This window comes from Anser anser (assembly GCF_964211835.1).
Source record: "Anser anser genome assembly, chromosome: 1".
NCBI lineage: Eukaryota > Metazoa > Chordata > Aves > Anseriformes > Anatidae > Anser > Anser anser.
The window spans coordinates 118636476-118649468 of NC_139720.1; the positions used below are offsets into that span (position 1 = coordinate 118636476).

Here is a 12993-nt window from a genome sequence, read left to right on the forward strand (position 1 = left end):
TTGTGTATCTGAAGGAAAACTTAAAAAGCATATGCTCTGTTGAATGTATTTGTGGAGGAACTTAAATTAAGCTCAGAAAGATGTGTCCATCCCTTCCTCTCCATATACGTGATCTCTTTGCTGTTAAGCTCCTCCAGAACGTTCCTCAGATCCGGAGTTGTGTAGCAAATGTTGCTATTTATTTCTAATTCCCCTCATAATTCAACTTTTTATTACTTTTTTGTTTGTGTGCGTCCAAACACCCATTTTTGTCTCATCAGTTTTATCCACATCTTAATAATGTCTCTCTTCTTGTTAGTCCTGTACCTTCCAAAATTCAACAAGTGTCACATCTTTGGCCACGTCCATCCTTTTACACTTTGATCTTTAATTTGCCTGCTACAGTAATTTGTGGCTATAAGCAAATCAGGTTCGCTTGCAGTTATGGCTCAGCTGTGGAGCCCAAGGACAAGAGGCTAAGGTTCACTGAAGAGGTGAGTTAGGGTGAGTTATTCCCCTTCATTTCGCTTAGGAATCCCACCACCCTTCCCCTCCCCTCCCGCCCCCAAACTGCTGGAAATATCCAGAGATTACAAATGCTTCGCGTGCATCATGCGCGTCATAATTTAAGAAGCAAAACTGCTTCACAATAACTACAATTGATAAAATATTAACTTGTGCTTTTTTTAATAAAATGAAACAAAAGCATTCTAAATCATAGCAGCTTATAGATCAAAACTGTCCATAGTTTAGGAGCATAGTGTAATTAAGAAGTATTAAAACTGCAAAATATTAAAGCCCTGCAGTAATTCAAATCCATGACAAAACCTTCATGCAGAGTGAGCAATACTGCCTGATGCTCTACTGATTTGGTCTACCTGTTCATTGGTGAAATATGATTTTTTTTTCCCTTGGTAATGGTATATCCTCTTTTCCAAAGGGGAGGAAAGGTATAAAGCCCTTTTGATTAGCACGCAATAGCTCTTTCCCTAGTTTGCAATACTCTGTTATAGCACTGAGAAATGAGGACTGTTTGTTTACCATTAGTTGAGGTAAGTTATCTTGCTTTTATTTGGGTTTAAGACTACTGTAAAGGAGTAGCTTTTCAGTTGCAGCATGGTTTGTCAAGATTACAATATTTATGACTGCATAAAATACATAAGTAAAAAATTATGATTTGTAGAGTTTGTTATCAAGAGCTGAGACTTACATCTTTACAGAACTGTAAATACTGGCTTCCTAACTGCTAGCTGATAATTTTGCTGGAAAGAGCGTTTGTTATACTTTTCTCGAATCTCTATACCCTTTTGTCCACCTGTTGTATGAACTAGCAAAAAAGTCATTTATAACTAAAGTTAAACTGTTGTAACAGCATTAGACAAGCTGTACTGATTCTTCATTAAAACACCCTTCATTTGAAGCTACAAAGGTAAGAGGCGATCCTTTTTGTTCAAAATAAACTATTAGCATGCTCTGTGCCTTTAACACTTCACATTGATTACAGAAAATTTAACAATGCAATCACTAACATACCCCACTAATGAGAAATTATGAGAAATCATTTGATGCAGAACCTTCCGCATCAGTCAACTCTGATCGATAAGAAAGCTATCAATTTTGAAATTTAGATTTAATGCATTTTCAAGAAGCTAATGAGAAAGGAGCAACTTAAAATAAATACCATAATTAAAACTGCAAACTGTTACAATGATATATTATAAACTTGTCCTAAATAAACCTAGTGCTTCAAAAATTTACCAGTGAATTTGTATTACAAAGTATGTGAAAATACAATAGAATACCACAAAACAATGTCCTTTTTCTGGGTCAGCAATGACACCAAGGTGATTCAGTCTTAACTTTTTAAATTGTTAATAGAACATATTGTAATATATAAGTTGCAATTTGGTTGAATTCTAGATACCATCCCCACCCGAACTCAAATTCACCTTTTTCATTTCTCCTCTAAAACTAGTGCCAAACTTCCTGTCAAACCCGGCATTTTCTCGAAGAGCTTTAAAGTTTAGCCATTACTTATTTTCTACTACTATGTTTTGGCAGCAACTATTTATTGGTCTGTTATTGCAAAAAGTGCAATTTAACAATAAACCAGTCTGAAGGTCATTTTATGTCTTGAGGATACATACCATATATTTCTTTAAAAATAATCATACTTTTGTAAGCAATACTTTACAGTAGACACCTCAAATCTACCATAGATGTAAAACTTAAACCGAGAAAAATTTAGTCTCTAAATCTTTATACACATATTTATATTCGAATTTCTATATATATTATATATATACACAAGCACAAGAGTATATATAAAATATATATAATCAGATTCAAAAAAAGAACAAAAACTGGGCACTGTACATAAAATCTTTTTAAAACTCAAACAATAGAAAAACTTTAAACATTAAACAATTTTAATAAAAGTTTCTGTACAATGCTAAGCAGTTTTATTTACATATAGAAAATGTAATAGGAGTAGTGTTTGAAATTACAGAACTCCTTAAAATTTCAATGGCAGGTAATCTGGAAAAAATAACAGCATTCCATTCACAAATATTTTCAAGCAATAAATATGTATTTATAAATAGTGTAAATTTACATCAAGATTAGAAACAAAAATCACAAATCTGAAGTTTATTCCTTAGTCTATGTGCAACCCATTTATCTTTGTGACTTGGCTGTTAATTGTTTTAAATTTTATTTAGGAACCAAAAGTGTAACCGTCATGGTTTCAAAACAAGACAGAAAAACATAAAAGCAGTAAAAAATTTATATCACCTAACTCTTCACATTAAAAAAAAAAAAAAAAAAGTTGCCCAAAGAAAGACTTAAAATTTCTAACTACCTTACAAAGAAATGACCAGCTAAGCTAGTACTTTTTCCAAGGGAAATTCTGAAGGGGAAAAAATGGTTGAAACCAACTCATCAGCCCAGAAACAGAGAAATACAAAAGAGGTGGTCTTCAAGTCAGTAGTCTGTATAATGTTGCCAGTTTTGTCAGATATATACAAAACATGGAATTATTTTTTTGAAGTACAGCTGGATGAGCTTTATTTGTTTTGAGTTCTGGAGTAGGAGGCAGTGCTCTCTCCTGTCCAGTTGGTTGACACTCCGCACTTGGAAGGTTGCATAGACACAGCTTTCAGCCAGCAGCCTTACGGGATAGCTACAAAAATCAGTGGTGCAGAACTGGGTCACTTCCTGAATATCAGAAAAGTTTTCATTTAATGTCCATGAAAAAATGTCAAGATGAGGAGGATGGCAATGGAGGAGCCTGAAAAAGAAAACATTAAATTACCTTTTCTACAAGGGTGCAGAACTCAGTCGTTTAACCAAGATCTGTCCAAACGATAGCCATGAGAGTTTGAAGTCAAACGCTACTGTTTTTATACATCGGGACCTTATTAAGTGGGTACTGGCACGTTTTCCCACCTAACTCAAATAAAACGTATACTTTATGACTGCTTCACACTAGGATTTTGCCTATACTGCAGACTGGGAGGATGTCTGAGTTGATATTATGTGAGCTGCCAGAACAAGTCCTGTTGTGGCAGCAAAGAGCTCCACGCGGGCTTCTGTAGATCTAGCTATGTACTCTAAAACAGGGATTCTCAACCTGTTTACCAGTGGGATGGGCAGGTCATCCATTTGTGGCTCTCCAAATGCACTGCAGGCTGCATTTTACCCCCCAACTAAACAGTAACATATAATCCTGAGGTTAGGATATCTGTGGAAAGGGTCTCAAGATTCTCTGACATGGGGACAAAGCTTCTTTTTTTTTTAATCCTGAAACTCAAAACCAGAGTGCCTTTGAGAGTGAAGGAAGCTAGGTGTCTCATTCCTGCCTGCTTTCAGGAGACGAAGTCTAGAAGATATCTATTTCCCAATATTGCAATTTGTAACATTACCATAAAAATATCGAACCTTTGATAGCACCTGCTTTTCTCCTCTTTTCCTGCCCATCAGTTCTGTCATGACATGGGAACCCTTCAGGAAGCTGCTCAGTCTTTCAAGACACTGTAAATCACACCGTAGTATCCACCTACGAAACACTAGAACTAGCTAATTCCCATATTCGCTCCTGATACTTTACCCCAAACACAGAGCCTGTTAGGCTTGTGCCATCTCAGATTATCTTTGTCCTGTGACTTGCCACAGATCTCTACTCCTCTCTCTCCTCCTAGATCTGAGAGATGCTACCTTAAGGCTATGACTCTTCTCTATCAAAACTGTAACCCCCTTTAAAAGAAATTATAGCGTGCATCAATTTCACTGCAGAACACTTCTGAATGCCCTTCAGGGCTGCAGGCATAGGCTTTGGTAGGTCAGGGAGCTGCTCACAGGTTGAGAACCCTTGTTCTAGGCACAGTTATATCACCACCATTGCCTACATAATATTATCAACACAGTCAACAAAATACCCTTCCCTCTCTCCCTCCTTCCCCCTCCTTTTCCACCAGAAGCCTTCTTTTCCCATTCCACTCAATTGGATGGTGTATTTGAGAACAGGTGTTTATTTATATGCTTTTCTGTAACAGATCATCACTTCAAAATTGCAGTATTTCACAAACTATAATGACAATGGGTTTCTAAAAGTACAAACTGAAGTTCAACCACCTCAGGCTCTGCAGGACCGATGAAGAGAATTAAATTCAGAGGACATGGTCCTGCGCTCTCACCAGCCTCTACTGCTGAACCCTGAGGCATTAGCTCAAAGGTTGCAACTTAATCATGCTAGCGTAACATGAAATAATTGTCTAAACATATATTTTCTGCAGCACCTGGAAACGAATCAAAAGGCACAGCCGTTTCTGGGCTGCTGTATTTAATTCAACATGAAATTCTCATAACGCTTTGTCCAATGTTTGTCTCCTTTGACAGGAAGGCAAGGCTTATCGTAAATAAATCCAGCATCGCTTTCATTGTGATTACAAACAAGCCATCTTTGCCTGAAACAATGAAACCTGGGTGAAATGTTAGGACAGTTGTGCTGACACAGTTCAAAGCAGGAGGCTGCCATGTATAGCACGAAGCTATAATGGCAAAGAGGCTTTTTGCTTTAAATTGAAATGCAAAGGAGGCCCCAAGCCAAAGACAGAACTGTTTGAGAGCATCCACTTGCTAAGCAGAAGGACAGTGCTGATTTGGGAGGGGATGGGTGAGGGAGGGGGAGGAAGGGGTCTGAGTGCATAGGATGCTCTGCTGCTATACTGACTTCATACCACAACCAATGTATTAGAGATGCTCTTGAACCTGGTGCTAGTTTCTCCAAGCTTCACTGTCCTGATTCTTCCCATCTCCATCTGATCCAGTTATGGTCTTCAGGTGATCTCTATTGGATTTTTAAAGCCACAACTTTATGAATTGTAACATCATACTTTTCCTGAAAACTCAGTGGTTATGTTCTGCAGTAAGTTACTATACTATTTCATTAAATCTGACTCTGCAGCGTTTTGTTCTGTAAATATCACATACAACCCATACCTCCATTTGAATCAGAAAGTCCACGGTACTCATACAGTGGAGTACCAAGACAGTCTACAACTGCTTTACAAATAATGTATTTATGCGTCCGCTTATTAATTTGACTTACTAATGTAAATTGATCATAGACTTGCATCAAGTCCTCCATTTTGTACTGTTCTAGCACCACAAAATTTTCCAGGTTCGTGCTTATCTTTCTTGCACAGTCTTGGCAATGTACAACATAGGTCTTTCGAGAATTGCTCTCACTAGTGACGAAAAGCAGATCAAAGACTTCCACCTATTAAGACAGGAAACAAAGTCAACTGTTACAATTTCATTTTTAAAAAGTTAAAGCAAATACAGCTTTCATGGTTTAAGATATACACCCTTACCCTGAGCATACAGTGAGAAAAATTACATTTGTTCAGGAAAAATCCATCTTCCTAAGGCTCGTGCACTGAGGTGAAATATTCCAAAACCACTACTAACATTACACTTTGGATGCATGCATGAACAGCTCTATAGAAAACTTTTTGGTCAATATTAACAAAGCAGGATTCATACTCTGAATACTGGTCACTCAGTATCGTGGATATTTATAACGATTGTATCTAGTTTTCCTTTTTTAAATTTACCTGCAAAAAGGTCATGATTTATTCCCTTACTATTCAGTCACACAGGCATCCTGCCCAACAGACTCGGTCAGAAAATAACTTGAAACTGAATTTCATGGGGTGGGAAACTTTTCTATTTTAAGCTTCATGAGAACTATTATCCAATACTTTAAAGGAACTAGTAACAGGAAAGTAGAATCAAAAACTTCAGTAAAAAGTTATGTCCTGTAAAGAAAATGAGTTTAAATTCTCCCTTTTTTGGGGCTGTTGTTGACTTCTGACATGGAGACAGATATACCTTCAAAATGAAGCTCAGCAGATCAAATTATAGGCAAGAAGGGGTAACAACTTTTTAGAACTAAGAATTGAAATTTGACCTAGTGGTTAACAGTCCCCATGTACTGTGGGGACTGAAGTAAAATACAACCTGTATCTAGCAAAATAGCTTAATAAACCCTTTGAAGATAGTACTGCATCACACGTGTGCTTTGACCATACAGTAGATGCTGCAACTTACAGCAACAACAAAAGATGGGTCAAAATTTCAATAAATGTTACAACAGTACACAAGCCCAACATGCTTTTACTGACCTCACAAATGCTACAGTAATGAGCTGGCTCATCCTTTGCTCGCCCGTGCCAGACAATCTCCTTTCCTGCAGCAATCAGAGCTTCCCTCAGTGTCTGACACTGTTTGAGAGTTCTTAACAGGCAATACCTGCAAGCAAAAAATCGGGATCAGAGGGAGGACTACATTGGCATTCAGTTGCATATTGAGTTTAGTATTCCATTTTATAAGCACGATTCAAATAGCCTGAATTTCATCTAAGACCCCATACCTGGAGCTTCTTCTTCCTCTGGGATTTCAGAAAACACCTGGCTAATAAGAATCCCTGGACACATAACTTAGGTAGAAGTCAGACCACATGATTATGGACCTCTTTGTAAATTTGTTTCATTTCTGTAATGGCTCTTTCCCTGCAACAGTATGTTTCTTTCATTTTTGACTGGAATGAATGGACATTTTAAAACATAATAAAATACTGTGGTCTTTAAAAATGCATGCAACTTATTTTGAATCATAAATTTATCAGCAAAAAGTTAGTTTGAACTACCAACCTGATATTTGTGTAAATGACTATAAGCCTATCCAAACAGCTTGCAAAACTTAATGTCCTAAAAACTCAATTACTTCATGAACAGTACCAAATTTTCAGTTATTCAAAGTCTGGAAATCTAGGTTCTGACATGAATCACTCTACACACAGTATGAAAAAAATCTACCAACAACCATCATCATCCATGTAAAAGAAACAGGAATGGATAGGTTGGTATTAGAAAAGGAAATCCTTTCAAAGAAAGAAAAAAGTAAAATGTACAAAAATTAATTTTAAAGACATCTTATGAATTAAGAACTGGCCAAATTAAAACCAATAATTCTCTGCCATACTTCTGCTAAGGATTAAAAGAGAGAGAGAGAGAGAGATAGAGAGAGAGAGAGAAAGTACAGAGAGAACTGTGTATGGAAAATGTAACTCGTTTTCTAGCATTGTATGAGCTGCATACATTCACTGAAAAACACACTGGCAAAATAGGTCACCAGATTTCTAAATTACAATGTTATTTACAGTAATTTTTAGCTCTCAGCTATCTTATTTATTTGAGCCACTGCCTTTGCAGCCTTTAATTTTCTCCTCCACAGGGTGGTTACATTACATGCTCATTAGATGCAGAAGGAAGATTGAAAAATGTAAGGGGAAGAATAAACATTGGACAGAAAACAAAGTGCTCAAGAGTTCTATCAAAATGTTTTCAACTTGATCCTTCTCCCATTTAAAGCCTTAAACATGTAATATCTATGTTCTGTATTTTTTCAAATGTTTCTTTCATGTGTTTCCAAGTAGTTAATAGAATTTTAGGCTTACTTTCAGATACTTTCCTCTCAATGTTTTACACTCAGACTGTTCCTCTTCACTAAAAACAAGTCTACGGCTTCATTTATACCCTCACTGTAAGAATAATGCAAAATTGAAAGCTTGTTTTTACATTAAACTTATTTTCATATACTGATTTTCAAGGAAATTAACAGTTCACTTAGCTGTAACTCCTTCAGCACTTTTCAAGTTTGATGTTAATGGCACTCACGATGGTAAGGTCAACCATATGTGATAGATCATGCATTAACTCACTTGAATGTTAGACTAAGGTAGAAATGCTTCTGACAAGTTCAGTATCTTTGGTATAGCATTCTTTTATGCAATACAGCTCAATTTGAAATAATCTCAAAAGCTACCATTGTTATGCACTCTTGTGCTGTCATCTGGAACCGTCTTTGGGTATGTCAAAGAGCAACTAGAAGCACATCTACCCACTTGCAGCCGTTGTTCTCCATTCTTGACTCCCAAAGAGTTTTCAAAGTGTTACTTTCAAAGAGCTTTCTAGTGTTACGGTTGTGAAGAAAGAATTGCTCAAAATGTAATCCACAAATAACACTGCTGCAATGTTTGCCAAAATTGCAACCAAAGCCAAAAACAATAGCTAGGAGGTGAATTACTCCTCCTTGGCTAAAATTCAGATCTGAGTAATGGCACTTGAAAATGTAAATGTTAACTATTTCATATTATCAAAGAATGGGAGAAAGCACACGAAGTTTCACTTTGAAAATCCATACCATAATTTCCTAAAGCAGGAGAAGCCTGAAGAAAGCAAAAAAGGTGTATAGTGGAGTCACAGCGTGCAAGTGGTATAGGCTTTCAGTATTGCAGGCTTGCTTTATTCTTCCACACTGGGAATTCAGTTAAAAAATCTGGACCATTTCTCTCAAACTCTTAATAGGTATGGCATAAAGAGCGTGAGTAAATCATGTCCAGTCAAATTCAAATATTTAAGAGAAGATTTTTAAAGTGTGATGAGAAGCCTGTTCTAATATTTAGATAACCAGTAAAGCTTCTGAAGTGTGGAGACCATTCCAACAGAAATGCAAAACTGACCTCTTTGTATCTTCCAGCTATTTGGCTTCCCTACCGATACTGAAATGTGATCTGGCTTTATGATTTTGTGTGAAATAATTTCTCCCATGTCTCGGTCTTTTACATTTATAAAACTATTTTTGTAAAAGAACTTAGTATTTCAGTTACTTTGAAATTATTTTTTAGGCCTTTATGTTATGTTCCCACTCTCTCTAAAGTTTTTTTCTTCCTCAGATGCATTTGAAAGTCCTTCTGTCTTTCCATTTAAGTTTTGCTGATAATTTTTCTTTTTTTTTGAGGGTTGTACTCTCTCAGTCAAGTTTAAATCATTTTATCTGTCTGTATTCCCACCCAGGATTTTACTGTTAACATAAGATTTTTAGAAAACATCTCATGAGAAAGTTTCAGATTTTGCTCTGTGTCTTTTGTCTAGAGCAAGACAGCACTAAGATGTACATTACCTAAAAACACAAGGAGACTACAAATTCCTTCGAAAAGCAAAGAGCTTTTTTTGTATTTTTTTTTCCTACTCCTATTCTATTTCTTTTCATCATTAATCTACTTCTGAATACTTGTACGTATTCTTCTCAGATAACCTAGTGAGACACACTTGTATTTATCTTTCAAATTGGAATTACAAACTACTTTTTATCATTTTCCAAAAGCTGTTCTTTTGTGATATTCTGATATCTAAGAAGCCCCAGAGACAGAAGTCAAGCTATCTAAACGCCTGTGATATCTTCAATGTCATAATTTGAGATATATGGACCTCCACTTTGGTAAAAAAAAAAGATGACAGCCATGTCACTGATACTTTTTTTTTCCTGATGACAAATGAACAGTTAGCAATTCAACTTGAAATTGAATCAGCTGTACCAGGAACCACTATTCCTTAGATGTTTTTATATGCATATATACACACAAATATAAACACACAAAAATCTGTATTTTGTATATAGTAAAATGTAGGCAGCAAAGCATGATAGCTACTTGCCAGCTGGTGCTATTATCCTCCAGACAAACATTTCCAGGGAAAATTATGCTATTGCTCTCCTATGGTATGGGGATTTGTGACAGTTCTTGCATTTCCACTGTCTATATAAGGCCAAAGTCTAGTAGACTAGACTGTGTATGCTGGTGACACTCATTTCAAGTTACAGCTATATCATTACTAGGGCAGCGACCACAGTGAAGAGTTATCTGAGGTTACTGTTCCTAGATATAACTCATCATTGGGTCTTCTTCCCCTTCTTTGCATGCAAAGCATGAAACTTGGGATTTGGTTGACAACTTAGACGGAGAGCTTAATCTAAGTAAACCAGAAGTCATGTCAGTAGCATGGAAAACGCAAGTGTACTTAAGACCAAAGTTTCTATCAGCTCTCAGCAACCTTATTTGTAAAGTACACCCAAAATTTAGGTATCTCACTACAAAAATCTCAGCTGCTATCAAACAGAGACAATAGGAAACATCCATTTTGTTCCCTGTATTTCTTCACAACATTTTAAGATAATATTCTCTTGGAGAAAGATGCACAGCTTAGTCATGCTTTTCTCCTTTTAAACCTAGATCATGGCCACAAAAAACCCACTACCCTTGTACAAATGCAAAATACAGTTCCCAAATTATTATAAAATCTTATTTTGCCAAAAACATTCCAGAGCTCTTCTGAGATTTACAATACCTGCTGGGCTTGGGAAGATAAATAAAGATAACCTGTGAAATAAGTTTTTGTTTGTTTTTTAAAATGGACTTCTTGGTTTCCTCCTTCCCAACACTTACTCCTTTCCCATTTCTTAATTCTAACAGTAGACTACTCAATTTCTCTTCTCCCTTTTTAACAGCTAGCATCCTGACTATGATTGCTCGTAACTTAATTTAAGGGGCAAGACTGTCAAACATTCAACAAAGATTTTCTTCAATCTAGATATTGGTTAAAAATATTGGTAAAAAAAAGTACTCCTATTTAAGTGCCATTCCAAAACCTAGTTATGCAGTTACTACAAACCTGTCTTCAACCTGCAACACTCTTGTGCCTTATAGTTACCATCTATACTTGTCAAATGATAGGATTCAATGCTTGTGGATCCAGTATGCTGAAAAGACTAAGTGTCTAAGCTAAAAGCTCTTCTGGTTGGTTGAAGAAACACGGAGAGCTGTAACCATAGCATTCTCATGATGAATCATTTATTTTGGAATTTATTCCTCCACTTTCTTTGGGACAAGCCTATGATATATGCTGAAATGTCCATTTATTCCTCAGCCTGGATTTAATGATTTATATTTGCTTGAAGTAGCACTCTTTTAAAAACATTACTAAAGATGCTCTGAGTCAGGAATATTTCTGCATTTTGGAGTAAGTGTATGAGAAATGTGACTATACTCAAGTATCATTTTACACATCAGTTCATTGTTCAGAAGAGCGAGCAAAGGGAAGGGGGCTTTTCAATTCCTACTTAGCCTTATTTAAAAATTTATATTGGATCTCCAAATGACAGCACGTGAGCCTTAACTAAACAGAGGTTCTAGAAATGTAAAATTAAGGTTACATTTGCCGTAAAAATAACTAATCATTCTAACATTTCGACTGATGACCTAAATTTGTTATTTCTTATGGTATATAATCCGAACGAGTTGTGTTGTCTAAGTCAACTACTTCTGTAAACTGCTGTATTGGAGTCTATTGCATATTTAACAACGGAAGTTAATTAGATCATTCTCAGGCTATGTCATAGTATCATCAAATACAATATATTACAATCAATGATACCTACAAATGGGTTCTTTAAAAAACAGACTATCAAATCATTTTGGCTTGATTCTCAGGAACAGAAGTCTTACAGAGGGCTATTTACAGATTAACTCTTGTTTTATGGTTGAAGAGGAAATGAATATAGGAAATGTTAAAATAAAACTTACTTTATCATTTCAAAAAGCTTTGGATCTGAGACCTTGATATTTCGAGCCATATTCCATGAAAGATGAACCATGGGTACTATGGACTTTACGCTCTGCAGTTTATTCCACTCGTACCGTTCCACTGCCAATTTGTATTGACAGGCTATATAAAATCACAGAAGTAATTAGTCAACTTAACAAACAAGTACCAACTGAATCCAAAATAATTTGATTATATTTAAAATCTAGATTTTTTTTAGGGTGAGATTAAACAGCCTATTCACTGCTACTACATTTAAATTAAAAAAAAATCTCTAAAACGTGAATTTATTGTATTTCAGAAGCTGAAAGAACATGATATCACAGTAGTAACAACCTTCTGTGAAAACAAGAACTTACAACTGTTCAATTTCTATGCTGAACAAAGAACACCAATTCAAAAAGGGTTACTTAAATAATTTCTCAAACATTTGAGATAAAAATCTACATTTGAAATATCTGCATCTTGCAGACTTTTGCAATGTCTGCATATTCCTTTTCATTTTACAGTGCTACAGCATATAATTTGAGAAGGAAGACTGCACCTTGAGAAGTTTGTGCAGTGAGTCAGACTTTTTCATTAAGCAGCCTACTCACCCCACACTTTTAAAAAAAATGTTTTGCAAAACTTACTGTGACTGAACATGTGAGCTCTGTATCAACTGATCATATAATCCTGGAGATACCCTATTTATTGCACCATAATGAAATAAAGATACAACTTCAACTATTCAAGAAAACAGTGGGGTTTTTTTTGTACATCCTGTCCAAATTCCTAACAGAATCTACTTATTTTTGCTGTGAACTTTTTCCCATTTTCACATCTAAAAATCTTCCTAAACCATGGCTCAAAAATAAAGACTTCCAGAGCAGTGGGCCTGAAAAATCTTTCATTCCTTCATTTAGATTTTTTTTAATCAACTGTTTGCATTTCCTAATGCTTTCACTAATGAGCTGTTAGGTATCTCTTGTCCTGAACAAAATAAGATTAGACAAGTTCTCAATTCATAAGT

The 12993-nt window shown here is 35.7% G+C and overlaps 1 protein-coding gene across 15 annotated transcripts in view; it reads right to left on the minus strand.

Moving 5' to 3' along the window:
• Positions 1 to 644: 644 nt before the first annotated feature.
• KDM6A (lysine demethylase 6A) overlaps positions 645 to 12993 on the minus strand; it is a 155555-nt gene continuing 143206 nt past the window's right edge. For 8 of the 15 annotated variants that reach the window (XM_083837717.1, XM_083837725.1, XM_083837726.1 and 5 more), the window contains 4 exons: positions 11963 to 12104; positions 6666 to 6792; positions 5588 to 5758; positions 645 to 5326 (listed from right to left, as the gene is read on the minus strand). In XM_083837717.1, the coding sequence (XP_083693843.1) occupies positions 5270 to 5326; positions 5588 to 5758; positions 6666 to 6792; positions 11963 to 12104 (497 nt within the window). In that variant the 3' untranslated portion in view covers positions 645 to 5269. The remainder of the gene's footprint in view (positions 5327 to 5587; positions 5759 to 6665; positions 6793 to 11962; positions 12105 to 12993) is intronic. The other 7 variants (XM_083837718.1, XM_083837722.1, XM_083837720.1 and 4 more) reach the window with 2 other exon arrangements.